Source organism: Anas acuta, chromosome 13 (genome assembly GCF_963932015.1).
Source record: "Anas acuta chromosome 13, bAnaAcu1.1, whole genome shotgun sequence".
NCBI lineage: Eukaryota > Metazoa > Chordata > Aves > Anseriformes > Anatidae > Anas > Anas acuta.
The window spans coordinates 6,462,248-6,475,454 of record NC_088991.1 but is presented as its reverse complement, the minus strand read 5'-3'; the positions used below and the strand labels follow the sequence as shown (position 1 = coordinate 6,475,454).

Genomic DNA, 13,207 nt, shown 5'->3' with positions numbered 1-13,207 from the left:
GTCTCTTGCTTCTGCATCTGATCCTTTTAGAACGTGCTTATTTGGGGTCCCAATAGGGGATCCAAAGGAACTGAGTGAAATGTTAGCACCATATTCTGCCAGTGTTACTTTACTCACTAGATCCTTTTCTGCTAATGTCTCGGATGGAGTAGTTGCTGCCTTGCAAGCTCTTAATAACTCATTGCCATGGGACCCTCAAGAACTGGATCTCCTGGGGTCTGTGGTAGTGGGGAATAGCAGTAGTAACTGGACACTCAAACATGCTTTGTACTCCATGAAGGGAAACAAAATAAAGCGCACTGGACCAACATAACATCGAGGACCCCTGGATTTGAGGCCAATGGACATTACTGTGGATGGAACAACACCGGGAACATTAGTGTACCATTTGGGGCGTATGAAATAGGTGACACCAATTCGATCTGGTTTCAAAGTCAGGCCAAAGCTTTGCCACCTGGCATGTTTTTAATCTGTGGGGACCGTGCATGGCAAGGAATACCAGCTAATGCTTTTGGGGGACCGTGTTACCTAGGACGACTCACACTTTTCGTTCCAGATTTGCACTCGTGGCAGAACTCGACAGGGAGCAGAAGAATTAAACGAGAATTAAAAACTTTGGGTTCTGACTGCAATGATAATGTAGAATTGTGGGGTCCAGCAAAAAGATTCTTTGCTTCTTTAGTGCCTGGTGTGGGAACTGCACACGCTTTGACTAACATTAATAGGCTTGCTTGTTGGGCTGTTAAACAATCAAATGTAATAACACGAGTTCTTTCTGAAATGTCGCAAGATATGGGGAGCATAAGACATGCTGTGTTACAAAATAGAGCTGCAATTGATTTCTTGCTACTAGCTCAAGGACATGGGTGTGAAGATGTAGAAGGAATGTGTTGCTTTAATCTCTCTGATCATGGGCAATCAATTCACAATCAATTAAAATGGTTAATGGATCATACACAAAAAATTACGATACAGAATAATTGGTTTGATGATTGGCTTAAATCTGTCTTTGGAAATGTAGGGGGATGGGTTTTTAACTTAATCAAAGAGGGACTTCGCTTTTTGCTTATAATTGTATTGATTATAATTGCTGCGCAGGTAGTCTTTAGCTGCTTATCTAGGAAACTAGAACAACTCACAAAGAAGGTGTTTGTAGCCCAAAAGAAAAACGGGGGAATTGTGGAGGAATGGGTAAGTGAAGTAGGTCATGTGGATGTTGAGCAGCTAGGAGGCTGCGAGTTAACAAAGTATCGAACACAGCTCAAATGAGCCTGAGAAAATAGGTAAATGCAGCCTGAGAAGGAATGTAAGTTCTGGGAGGTTTTAGGGAGGTTTCAGGGAGGTTTCAGGTACAAGAACGTGATATCTGTTGGTATGCTGGGAAAGTACTAACTGTGTTATTTTGGTGGGAAACTAGCTGATAGAATAGAGAAATGCACTAACCAATCATGAGCTTAGCTTTTGCAATATGTATGAGCTAATTATATTGAATTAGATAAAAGACGACTGAGCTATCCAATAAATCGAAGTTCACTGATCACTCATATTGAGCGTCTGTGTCTTCCTTCCGTCGACAACAAATGGTTTCGCAACAAATGGCGCCCGAACAGGGACCTGCAATACAGGAACAGGGACTTCGCTGGAGTTGAACCTGCGCTGGAATTGTACCTGCGAGCCACGGTTGGACGGAATACAAGGACCGGTCCTGCAACGCAGCTCAGGAGGTGAAAAGGATTACAAGTTGCTGAATCCCCGCACCCGAGGCCTGAAAGGTGAATGGAACCACACCCGCACCCGCAGCTCGGAAAGGGAGTCCTCGCACCCGGGATGAGCCTATAGAGGGTCCCGCCGGAAAGCGTCGCCGAGGTCTTTGCAAAGGCTGCAACGGTACCGACGTATATAAAGGTATGGAGAGACAAGCGGCGTATAATTTGCTCAAATGCTTTTTAGAAAAGCGGGGCACACAGGATATATGTTGTAAAAAGGAATTGCCAAAGTTATTAGCTTATGGGGTAGTTAAGGGTTGTTTTTTAAATCCTGATACTGTGTTTGAACAAGCAGAGTGGAGGAAGTTTGGGGACAAATTATTTGATGAAGTAATTAGTGATGATAAAATAGCAAAAAAATTGATGAAGCCATGGAGGGCGGTAACTAATGCATTAGCAACACATCAAGCTGAACAAAAAATAGCTGCTGCTGCAACAGAACGATTAGGATCATCCAGTCAGAAGCGGGGGGCTTCTGCTTCTTCCTCTACCCAGCAAAGAGCTGAGGAACAAGCTTACCCCTCTCCACCATCATATAGAACAGTTATAATTCCACAAGGGACTTCGGTACCCATATCAGGGGAAGAAGAACCTTCACAGTCACAGCCACCGACAGCTCCGCCTGTACCTCCGCCCGTACAATCAGAGAATAAAGAAAGGGTGGGTGAGGAGTCAGGTACAAATTCATTCTCAACAAGTCCATTTAAAATCAATATACAGGACAGGGAGGAGACATGGAAAAAAATAGCACATGAAGCAATGAAGGAAGGGAATCTTGAAGTAGCAGCACAAATAACAACAGCCTATCCGGTGGTGTATTCACCTCCAGATGCACAGGGAAATGTACAGGCTCAGTTGACTAATTTAGATTGGAAACTATTAACACAATTACGATCTACAGTAAATGAGTCTGGATTAAAGGGAGAACCTACTCGTCAAATGTTAGACTATATTTGGGGGACAAATATTTTGCTCCCAGGAGATATTCGTAGCATAATGAAACTAATCTTGACACAGCATCAACAACTTTTGTTTAATGCATATTGGCATGGTATCTGTCAAGAAGAGGTAGCGATAATACGCGCGCCTGGGGATCCCTTGTATGGTGTTACATCAGACGAATTACTGGGCATGGGACCATATTTTAGAACAGAGGCGCAGGCACTCTTGGGACCAGACAAAGCTAAGGTATCAATGAATCTAGCCAGAAGAGCATTAGAACAAATTAGAGAGCCAGGGGGAATGCCGTCCTACATGGGAATTAAACAGGGCAGGGAGGAACCATTCGGGTTGTTTATCGATCGGGTAGCAAATGCGATACAAGCAGCGGGAGTTCCTGATTATCTTAAAGGCACTATACTAAAGCAATGTGCACTCCAAAATTGTAACCCTTCAACTCGTAGTATATTAGCTACGTTACCGAGTACTTGGACAATAGAGGAAGGATTGGAAAGAATGTCTCAGGTACCTGTAGGCCCACAGACTATGTTAGTAGAGGCAGTAAAACAATTAGGTGATAATGTGAAAGAACAGTCAAAAGTATTTGCAGCCCTTGCTCCTTTGCAAACCCCCGGTGGACGAGTATCGACACCGCAATATCGTTGTTTTCGATGTGGTGTTGCGGGACACATTAGACGGAACTGCAAAATAGAATCTGTGTGGTGCCAAAATTGTCAAACAAATACTCACAGCACTTCAGCATGCCGCCGAAATGCGTCGGGAAACGGCCGGAGCAGCGGGAGGAGCCGCCCCGCGACGACACAAAAAGTGGCTTTTACGACAACGGCAGCGACGGCAACAGCACCAGCACCAGCTGCGACGAATCCCTTTTTCTCCGACCAGCCACCAGAGGGAGCCTCGGCCTGGATTTGGCAACCGCAGTCGATGTGACTTTATTGGATTCGAGACCCACCAGGATAAAAACAGGACTTATTGGACCAGTTATTGTTAATAAGGAACCTGTGGGAGCTTTGTTAATAGGGAGATCGTCTGCCACCATGAATGGATTACAAATATTAACTGGACTTATTGACAAGGATTACTTTGGGGAAATACAAATTATGGTTTCTGCAATGTTTCCTCCAATTCATGTGCCGAAAGGCACAAAAATAGCACAGTTGATCCCATTGCCTCATCTTGCTGAATCATTAGCATCGGAATCTGCAAAGCATCGAGGACTGGGAGCATTTGGCTCCACGGGAAAAGTGGCTTTGTTGACACTTGGTATGCGACACAGACCACGACAAAAAGTCACTGTGTGTTTAAAGGATGAGAAAATACAGATTGAGGCATTGTTGGACACTGGTGCTGATGTATCTATAATCAGCACAAAGGATTGGCCCTCACATTGGCCTACATTTGAGTCTAATGCCACAGTTTCGGGAGTAGGAGGTATGACTCTTGCTCGTCGGTCACCAGTGCTACAATGGACAATAGGTGATAAGGTGGTACAATGCAGTGTCTCCATCTTATCACTACCTGAAGGAGTACAAGCGCTGGTAGGGCGAGATATCCTTGCCCAAATGGGAGCAATTCTCACGACAGATCATCAAAATTTTTAGGTGTGGCCATTGCTTGGACTTTCCCGATCCCACTTAAATGGAAAACTGATGAACCTGTATGGGTTGAGCAGTGGCCACTAAAATGGGAAAGTCTTTTACATGCTCATAAATTAGTACAGGAACAGTATCAACAAGGGCATTTGAGACTGTCAACAAGCCCTTGGAATACTCCGATTTTTGTGATTCCCAAAAAATCAGGGAAATACCGTTTGCTACATGACTTACGAGCAGTTAATAATCAGATGTGTGCTATGGGAGCACTGCAACCTGGATTACCTAATCCTGCTATGATACCAGAAGGGTGGAAATTACTAATTGTGGATCTCAAGGACTGCTTTTTTACAATTGCATTACATGACAATGATAAACAGAGGTTTGCTTTTACACTTCCTGCTATAAATCGTGAAGGACCGTATCAGAGATTTGAATGGACTGTGTTGCCTCAGGGCATGCGTAATTCACCTACCTTATGTCAGCTCTATGTTGATGCAGCACTTCAATCAATTCGCCGCGCATGGCCAAAAACAATTATTTACCATTACATGGACGATATTTTGCTAGCCCAGGAGGAGATATTTTCCTTACAGCAGAAAAATGCCCTGGCAGCTGCTCTTAAACAAATGGGACTGGTAATTGCACCAGAAAAAATTCAGGAGACAAGCCCTTGGAAATACTTAGGGTGGAAAATCACAGATTCTACTATTCAGCCTCAGAAACTTACTATCCAATCGAACATCACAACTCTCAATGATGCTCAAAAACTGCTGGGAGATTTACAGTGGATTAGGCCAGTGGTCGGAATTCCAAATGAACTGTTGAATTCCCTTCGACCTTTATTAAAAGGAACTGATCCTGCCGCAAAGGTGACATTATCAGAACAACAGTCGGAAATATTACAACAAATTGCATCATTGATCACAACGCGTGTCACACATCGACGCATACCTGACAGGCCACTGGATTTTACTGTTTTGTGTGGTCCACAATACTTGATGGGTGCTATCACACAGCAAAAAATAAAAACGGGGGTAAAGGAAATGGAAACTGTGGTATTGGAGTGGACAGCTCCCCCATTGCAACCCCGAAGAACAATTCAAGAAAAAATTGACACGCTGTCAGAATTAATAAAGAAAGGAAGAAATCGGATACTACAAATAGACGGAGTTCCACCAAGTACAATCTGGCTACCAATAAAGCCAGGTGACTTGGAATGGTACATACAGAATTCTGAAAAACTACAAGCTGCATTATTACAGGATGGTGCCACAATAGTGGCAAAGACATTACAATCAACTATATTGTCATGGATGGAAAACCAAGCATGGATAACCCAGCCCAAGCGGTCGGATTCTCCGTTAGCAGATGCAGTAACTGTTTTCACGGACGCTGGGAAGCGCTCCAAGTCTGCTGCAATAACATGGAAAGACGAACAAGGCTGGCAACACCAAATTTTAAAGGGCCAGGACAACGATTCATTACAGACATTAGAGCTCTATGCGGTTGTGTGGACATTTATAAAATGGAAAGATGCCCCTTTAAATGTAGTATCTGATTCTCTGTATGTAGTAGGTATAGCTAATCGTATAGAGGACTCTGCTTTAAGAGATGTAAAAAATGAACGCCTTGCAGAACTATTAACTAGCTTACAGCTTGCTATAGCGCAGAGAAGCAAATCCTATGCGGTGATACATATACGAAGTCATCAATGGATGGAGGGACTGGGAGAAGGCAATGCTCGGGCGGATAAATTAGTTGCCGCTCCAGCCACTGAAGCGCCATTATCTCCCTTCTGTAGAGCTAGGGAGGCTCATGCTATTTTTCACCAGAATGCTAAGGGACTTGCGCGGGCTTACAAACTATCTAGAGCTGATGCACAAGCGATAGTAAAAGCTTGTCCAATATGTAGCAATTATAACTCAGGGGTGGGTCTCGGAGTCGGGACAAACCCAAGAGGGCTTAAAGCCAATGAAGTGTGGCAAATGGATGTCACTCATGTTCCAGCATTTGGACGATTGAAATATCTGCATGTAACAATAGACACTTATAGTCACATGATCTGGGCTACACCGCAGCCTGGGGAAAAAGTTCGGGATGTACGACGTCATCTTGCCAGTTGTTTTGCAGTACTGGGAGTACCACAGACTATAAAGACTGATAATGGTCCAGCCTATGTTAGTGGGCCATTCAAGCGATTCATGGAACTATGGGACATTAAACATATTACTGGTATTCCACATTCACCAACTGGTCAGGCTATTGTGGAAAGGGCTAATGGAACAGTTAAACAATATTTAGAAAAGTTTAAAGACATTATTGATGTTAGAGAAAGGGTAGACAAGACTCTATTTGTTCTAAATCATTTGTGTGTTTTTGGGGAACATGACGAACCACCTGCAGCACGACATTATACCAAATCTGAAAATGATAATAAATGTGCTATGAGAGTATTGTACAGAGATATGAAAACAGGGCAATGGTTAGGGCCTGCTGATGTGATTTATGTGGGACGAGGTTATGTATGTGTCTCTTCCCCTACAGGTCCAACCTGGGTGCCTAGTCGGTGTGTAAAGCCAGCCATCAAGAAAGAAGAGGATGACAACGATCATGGCTGAAGTAACAGAACAAGGGACTTTGATTATGCTATCAGTTATAATAATGGCTGGACATGGTAATGCTATCTTAGGGAAGATTGACCCTCAGCAGAATATGTGGGTCACCTGGGCTAATGAAACCAGACAGAGTTCATTTTGTCTGTCTCTTGCTTCTGCATCTGATCCTTTTAGAACGTGCTTATTTGGGGTCCCAATAGGGGATCCAAAGGAACTGAGTGAAATGTTAGCACCATATTCTGCCAGTGTTACTTTACTCACTAGATCCTTTTCTGCTAATGTCTCGGATGGAGTAGTTGCTGCCTTGCAAGCTCTTAATAACTCATTGCCATGGGACCCTCAAGAACTGGATCTCCTGGGGTCTGTGGTAGTGGGGAATAGCAGTAGTAACTGGACACTCAAACATGCTTTGTACTCCATGAAGGGAAACAAAATAAAGCGCACTGGACCAACATAACATCGAGGACCCCTGGATTTGAGGCCAATGGACATTACTGTGGATGGAACAACACCGGGAACATTAGTGTACCATTTGGGGCGTATGAAATAGGTGACACCAATTCGATCTGGTTTCAAAGTCAGGCCAAAGCTTTGCCACCTGGCATGTTTTTAATCTGTGGGGACCGTGCATGGCAAGGAATACCAGCTAATGCTTTTGGGGGACCGTGTTACCTAGGACGACTCACACTTTTCGTTCCAGATTTGCACTCGTGGCAGAACTCGACAGGGAGCAGAAGAATTAAACGAGAATTAAAAACTTTGGGTTCTGACTGCAATGATAATGTAGAATTGTGGGGTCCAGCAAAAAGATTCTTTGCTTCTTTAGTGCCTGGTGTGGGAACTGCACACGCTTTGACTAACATTAATAGGCTTGCTTGTTGGGCTGTTAAACAATCAAATGTAATAACACGAGTTCTTTCTGAAATGTCGCAAGATATGGGGAGCATAAGACATGCTGTGTTACAAAATAGAGCTGCAATTGATTTCTTGCTACTAGCTCAAGGACATGGGTGTGAAGATGTAGAAGGAATGTGTTGCTTTAATCTCTCTGATCATGGGCAATCAATTCACAATCAATTAAAATGGTTAATGGATCATACACAAAAAATTACGATACAGAATAATTGGTTTGATGATTGGCTTAAATCTGTCTTTGGAAATGTAGGGGGATGGGTTTTTAACTTAATCAAAGGGGGACTTCGCTTTTTGCTTATAATTGTATTGATTATAATTGCTGCGCAGGTAGTCTTTAGCTGCTTATCTAGGAAACTAGAACAACTCACAAAGAAGGTGTTTGTAGCCCAAAATAAAAACGGGGGAATTGTGGAGGAATGGGTAAGTGAAGTAGGTCATGTGGATGTTGAGCAGCTAGGAGGCCGCGAGTTAACAAAGTATCGAACACAGCTCAAATGAGCCTGAGAAAATACGTAAATGCAGCCTGGGAAGGAATGTAAGTTCTGGGAGGTTTTAGGGAGGTTTCAGGGAGGTTTCAGGTACAAGAACGTGATATCTGTTGGTATGCTGGGAAAGTACTAACTGTGTTATTTTGGTGGGAAACTAGCTGATAGAATAGAGAAATGCACTAACCAATCATGAGCTTAGCTTTTGCAATATGTATGAGCTAATTATATTGAATTAGATAAAAGACGACTGAGCTATCCAATAAATCGAAGTTCACTGATCACTCATATTGAGCGTCTGTGTCTTCCTTCCGTCGACAACAAATGGTTTCGCAACAGAAATAAGCCCCGTGCAGTTCCCAAAACCCACAGCAGGGACGGGATGCGGGCAGGAGGGGGAGCCAGAGCATCAGGAGAGGAAGACGAGATGATGACAAAAATGTGTCTGGCTGGCCAGGGCCTCACTGCGCTCAGAGCAAAGAATTTCTTCCTTGTGCCTCATCTAACCCTAACCTCTTTTAGTCTGAAGCCATTCCCCCTGTGTCCTAATCCAGCCAGAAAGATCTTGGTTCCTTACCTGGTTTAGTTCTGCCGCCTCTGACGGTGCTTTTCCCACCGCTGGTGCCCTTGTTGGCCTGCAGAGCCCCCCCGGCCCCCCTGGAAGGGGACGCGTGCTGCCCCTGTCCTCTCTTGGACCACGTAACCTCACCGGGAGGGTGCTGCGGGCACCTCCGAGCACCACGGCTTGGTGCGTCCCAGGCGGGGGCTAAGCGAGCTCTGCAAGCAGAAAAGCTTTTCTGCTCTTCTCTCAAGTGCCACGAGGCTGAGCCCTTGTCAGCGCCTGGGTCCTGGCCCCACGAGCTCCTGCCCTGGCCTGGAGGAGGCATCTTGGCAAGCTGTGCTCCGGCCTGGCTGGGACAGGGGCTTTCCTTGCCCCGGGGATGCGCTTTCCCTTGGGACGGGATTTGTTGCAACCCAGGGCACTGCTCAGCTTTAGTTTGCTCTGTAAAGCAGTCTGCCCTGGCCCGCACCCCCTCGAGAAACCTGGTCCAGAGCTGGCCAAGGCAGGATCTGGCCCCAGAGCTGGGGCCCAGATAGCACTGAGCTATCCTGTGCTTGAGGAGACCCAGCGGGGACACCAGCAAAGGATCCAAATGGAATCCTTCTATTGCAACGGCTCCAGCAAAGCGAAGAAAAAGGTGACCTAAGGTAGATTGTTTATTTATTTATTTATTTTATTTTCTTGTATGAACACATTTCTCATCTGATACCAGGGGGCACAGCAAAGGACCTTCAGCTGAACCCAAAAGTCTACAGCCCACAAAGGATGGAAACCACTGACAGCTGTGGTGTGACCACAAGGTCAGTTAAGAGCCTGTGCAAGGGAAATCAGCACAGGCTAGGTCACTGGTTCTTTTAAATATATATAAAAAATCAGGGTATATATAAAATATACATATATGTTGGAGGAAGAACAGCTGAAAACATGAGACGCTAGTACAGTCATATCATGCTCTCCTTTATTACCTGAATAGCCTGATTCTTATAGCAAACTTAACAGGGGCAGATAGTGTCTCACACAAGATTATTGCTCAAAAGCACTCAGACAAACAACTGCAAGAAAACAAACCCTTTGTGATGAGCAGCTACGTAGATCTTGTCCTTGAAGCCAGCTGCTGGCAACAGTAATTTTAATTCCTCAATCGGGCGGTATGGGAACACCATCATGGGAACTCCTCGTAGTCGCCCTCGTACCTTGGTTTGATCAGCTGAAACAAGTCATGGCCTCCTTGCTGTTCCAAAAATCACTCAACATTTATACAAATATGTATATGAAAATATATATATATATATAAATATATAAAAATAGAAAAGGAGAGCTTGCCAACCACAATAATAGTCAGTACCCAGGAAAGGGCACCTGCAAAAAGGTAGACCAGTGTGGGATCTGTAATCACATATTGCCAGCCGTACCCTGGGGGCACCAAGCACGGCATCGCTAGTCGGTCGAGGGAAGGAACTGTCCTGCCTGCCTGCCCTGCGCTGTGCAGCCTCACCTCCAGTGCTGTGAGCAGTTCTGGGCAAGGACTGCCACGAGGCCCAGGAAAGAGGAAAGTACCAAAGTGTGACCAAAACCCAGCATGGGAACAGGAGGTTGCAGTAAGGTACCTACCAGCCTGAGAAATACAAGGATCAAAGGACTGTAAACGGGGCTGGAGGATTTGTGGAAGGAAAACCTCTGGAAGGGAAGTGTGTAAAAGGAGCATCGCCGGGTTGCAATAGAGACTTGAGCACACGAAGAGTCCGTGCACTCGGTCACCACAAATGGCACCCAATGTGGGGCACAACAAGTGAGGCTGTAGCAGCCCATTCCAGTGTTAATGCCCAACCCAACCGTAGCTGGAGGAAAAGGAAAGGCTCTCGAGCACCATCAGTGATCTGCAGGACAGGAGGTGAGCGGTCGGGAACTACAGGAAGCTCCCTTACAAAAAAGCAGCAATCTAACCTAGATGTATTACAAAGAATCCTTAAGACTCAAAATCATCCAGTATCCACTTTGGCACTAGTTCAGTGTCTGGACTGGCCTAGGAGGAATGTACCAGCTTTTCCAATGACTGGTTCTTCTGATGTCACCCCCCAGATGGTGACAAATCCACCCGTGCCGTTCTGCAGGAAGGCAGATGGATGCTTCCCGGTGAGTATTAAATATTAATCGTACCATTACAACAATCTGCAGCACCCAGAGAAGGAGACACCTGATGTGTGCTGGAAGTCACTGAGGTAGACGTGGTCTGTAAGCTGTGGGTGACCTCCTAGGGCTCCAGCGGCTGCTGCCTCTCCCGATTTTTCTTGTAATCTGAAAACGAAGGAGAGGGCATCAGCTCCTGGGTTTGCAACACCACCCTGAGCTTCATGGGGACATGTGAAAATGCGACTGCAGGGAAGAATGGGTTTTGGAGGCTTTCCCATGGCCAAACCCCTCTGTGTCCAAAACGAGATCTCTGTTTTGGATGGAGAGCCAGAAGGCAGCACAGAGATGGACACCCACCTTGCCTGCAAGCCCCTGCACCTCTAACCTACGAGCCCTTGGTAGGTTACTGCAATATTTCTTGTAGTTCCGATTCCCAAATATTCTGCACACCCTGGCAAAGCAGGGGTCCCCTTCCCACCCTCTCTTCAACACGTAATGGAGCCTCCTCCGCACTCGTTCCTGCAGGAGATGATGAGAGTTGAGCACTCGTTTCTGGGGAGTCACACCGTGGGCTCACTACTGCTCAGGTTAGTGGCCAGCTGGGCACCAGCCCACGTCTCCTGGGTCAGGAGGAGAGCAGAAGAGCATCCTCCATGTTCGGGAGGAGGAACTCGCCTTCCACGAACACCTCCTTGAGCATCCCTGAGTGAATCAGAGGCACTTTGCCTCTTGTCACAAGACCTGCTGCCAGGGGGTGGGAGCTGAGAGTGGGGTCTCAGTGATGGAGCAGGTACTTGGTGTGGCTGGAAGGAAACCAATGGGCTACTTACAGCACAGGAACAGGAACAGCAGCATGAGGACGACTGCTAGAGCAGGAATGACGAAGCCAATGGTCAGATTGACAGCCTCTGAGCAGCCCCGCTCTGCCAAGGAGACAGTGAGAACTTGTCAGTGGTTGCTCTCCTGCCCCCCTTGAACATCTACAGAACATGAAGGTCATTCAGAGCATCCTGGTGCTTCACGCTCTGGAGCTCCAGGGGCAAACCGTGCCCTGCTGTGACCTCCCAGCTAAGCACAAGGCTTGCCATGACTGCATCACCTACAGCCTACAAAGCCACCCAGGGCTTTGCAGGGCAGGCCAACACTAACCTGTCATGGTCAGGTTGAGGGCTGCCTCCTTCAAGCTGATGGTGTTGTTGATTATGCAGGAGTAGGAGCCACAAACCGACTTCTCTGCCTTCCTTATCTGCAGCACAGTGTTCTTCCCAGTGAGCTGGAAGCACTTTTCGGGGGGAAGGGGATGTCCATCCTTCTTCCAGGAGACATCAGCCACCGTTCCTTCTGGCAGCACGCAGGTCAGGTTGATGAGTGAACCATCCAGGTTTGAACTGCTCTGGAGCTTGGGCTGGGGCAAGGGCTCTGGAAAGCAGAGAGCGACATGGCAGCACTGCCTGGGATTGCCTCTCCTCCCACCTTAAACCCGCCCCGCATGAGATGCCAGAACAGCAAGCCCCATGCAGGGTGAGCAGCACCTCCTCTTCTCATTCGCACCTCAGATCAGTGCCTCGGTTGAGTCTGGCAGGGGAGAAGACAGTGCAGGAGCAGGGCAGCATCCACCAAGCTCAGAGCCGATGTCCCAGCCGCTGCCCTTAAGCCACGGCACCTCCCCTGGGGTGGGCAGCACCAGCCCCTGGAGCTCAGGCATGGCACCCTGGGGCCACGGACACCGACCCGACAGAGCTGCACCTTGGGATTATGCTGGGAAGTGATGACGGGGACTTTATGGACACTTCCAAGAGGAGAAAGCTGACCCCGCACAGAAGTGGGGTGGAGGGGTGCTCTGGCACAAGGACATGGACGTATCAGAAGAGTCCAGAGGAGGGCCACAACAGAGATGATCAGGGGGCTGGAGCACCTCTGCTATGGACACACGCTGAGAGAGTTGGGGGTGTTCAGCTGGGAGAAGAGAAGGCTCTGGGGGGACCTTTTACCAACCCTCCAGTACCTAAAGGGGGCTACAGGAAAGCTGGGGAGGGACTCTTTGCCAGGGAGTGGAGTGATGGGACAAGGGGTAAGGGCTTTAAACTAAAAAAAGGTAGGTTTAGATTAGATACAAGGAAAAAAATCTTTATAACGAGGGTAGTGAGGCACTGGCACAGGCTGTCAGGACAAGCTATGG

General features: G+C 46.8%; 2 protein-coding genes and 1 long non-coding RNA gene across 24 annotated transcripts in view; 2 read left to right on the top strand and 1 right to left on the bottom strand.

The window, feature by feature from the left end:
* The window catches only part of LOC137863477 (uncharacterized), a 143,215-nt gene that overhangs the window by 13,647 nt on the left and 116,361 nt on the right, over positions 1-13,207 (top strand). The window lies entirely within an intron of this gene.
* The window catches only part of LOC137863490 (CD48 antigen-like), a 69,527-nt gene that overhangs the window by 49,400 nt on the left and 6,920 nt on the right, over positions 1-13,207 (bottom strand). Inside the window, exons 5-7 of one of the 4 annotated variants that reach the window (XM_068696649.1) lie at positions 12,178-12,447; positions 11,859-11,951; positions 9,840-11,193 (exon numbers count right to left, since the gene is read on the bottom strand). In XM_068696649.1, coding sequence (XP_068552750.1) covers positions 11,150-11,193; positions 11,859-11,951; positions 12,178-12,447 — 407 coding nt within the window. In that variant the 3' untranslated portion in view covers positions 9,840-11,149. Of the gene's footprint in view, positions 1-9,839; positions 11,194-11,858; positions 11,952-12,177; positions 12,448-13,207 lie in introns of those variants that run through there. The other 3 variants (XM_068696648.1, XM_068696647.1, XM_068696646.1) reach the window with 3 other exon arrangements.
* On the top strand, positions 241-8,624 carry LOC137863492 (uncharacterized). The gene is made up of 2 exons (XR_011100921.1): positions 241-1,905; positions 6,866-8,624. It is a non-coding gene; the product is annotated as an uncharacterized lncRNA (long non-coding RNA).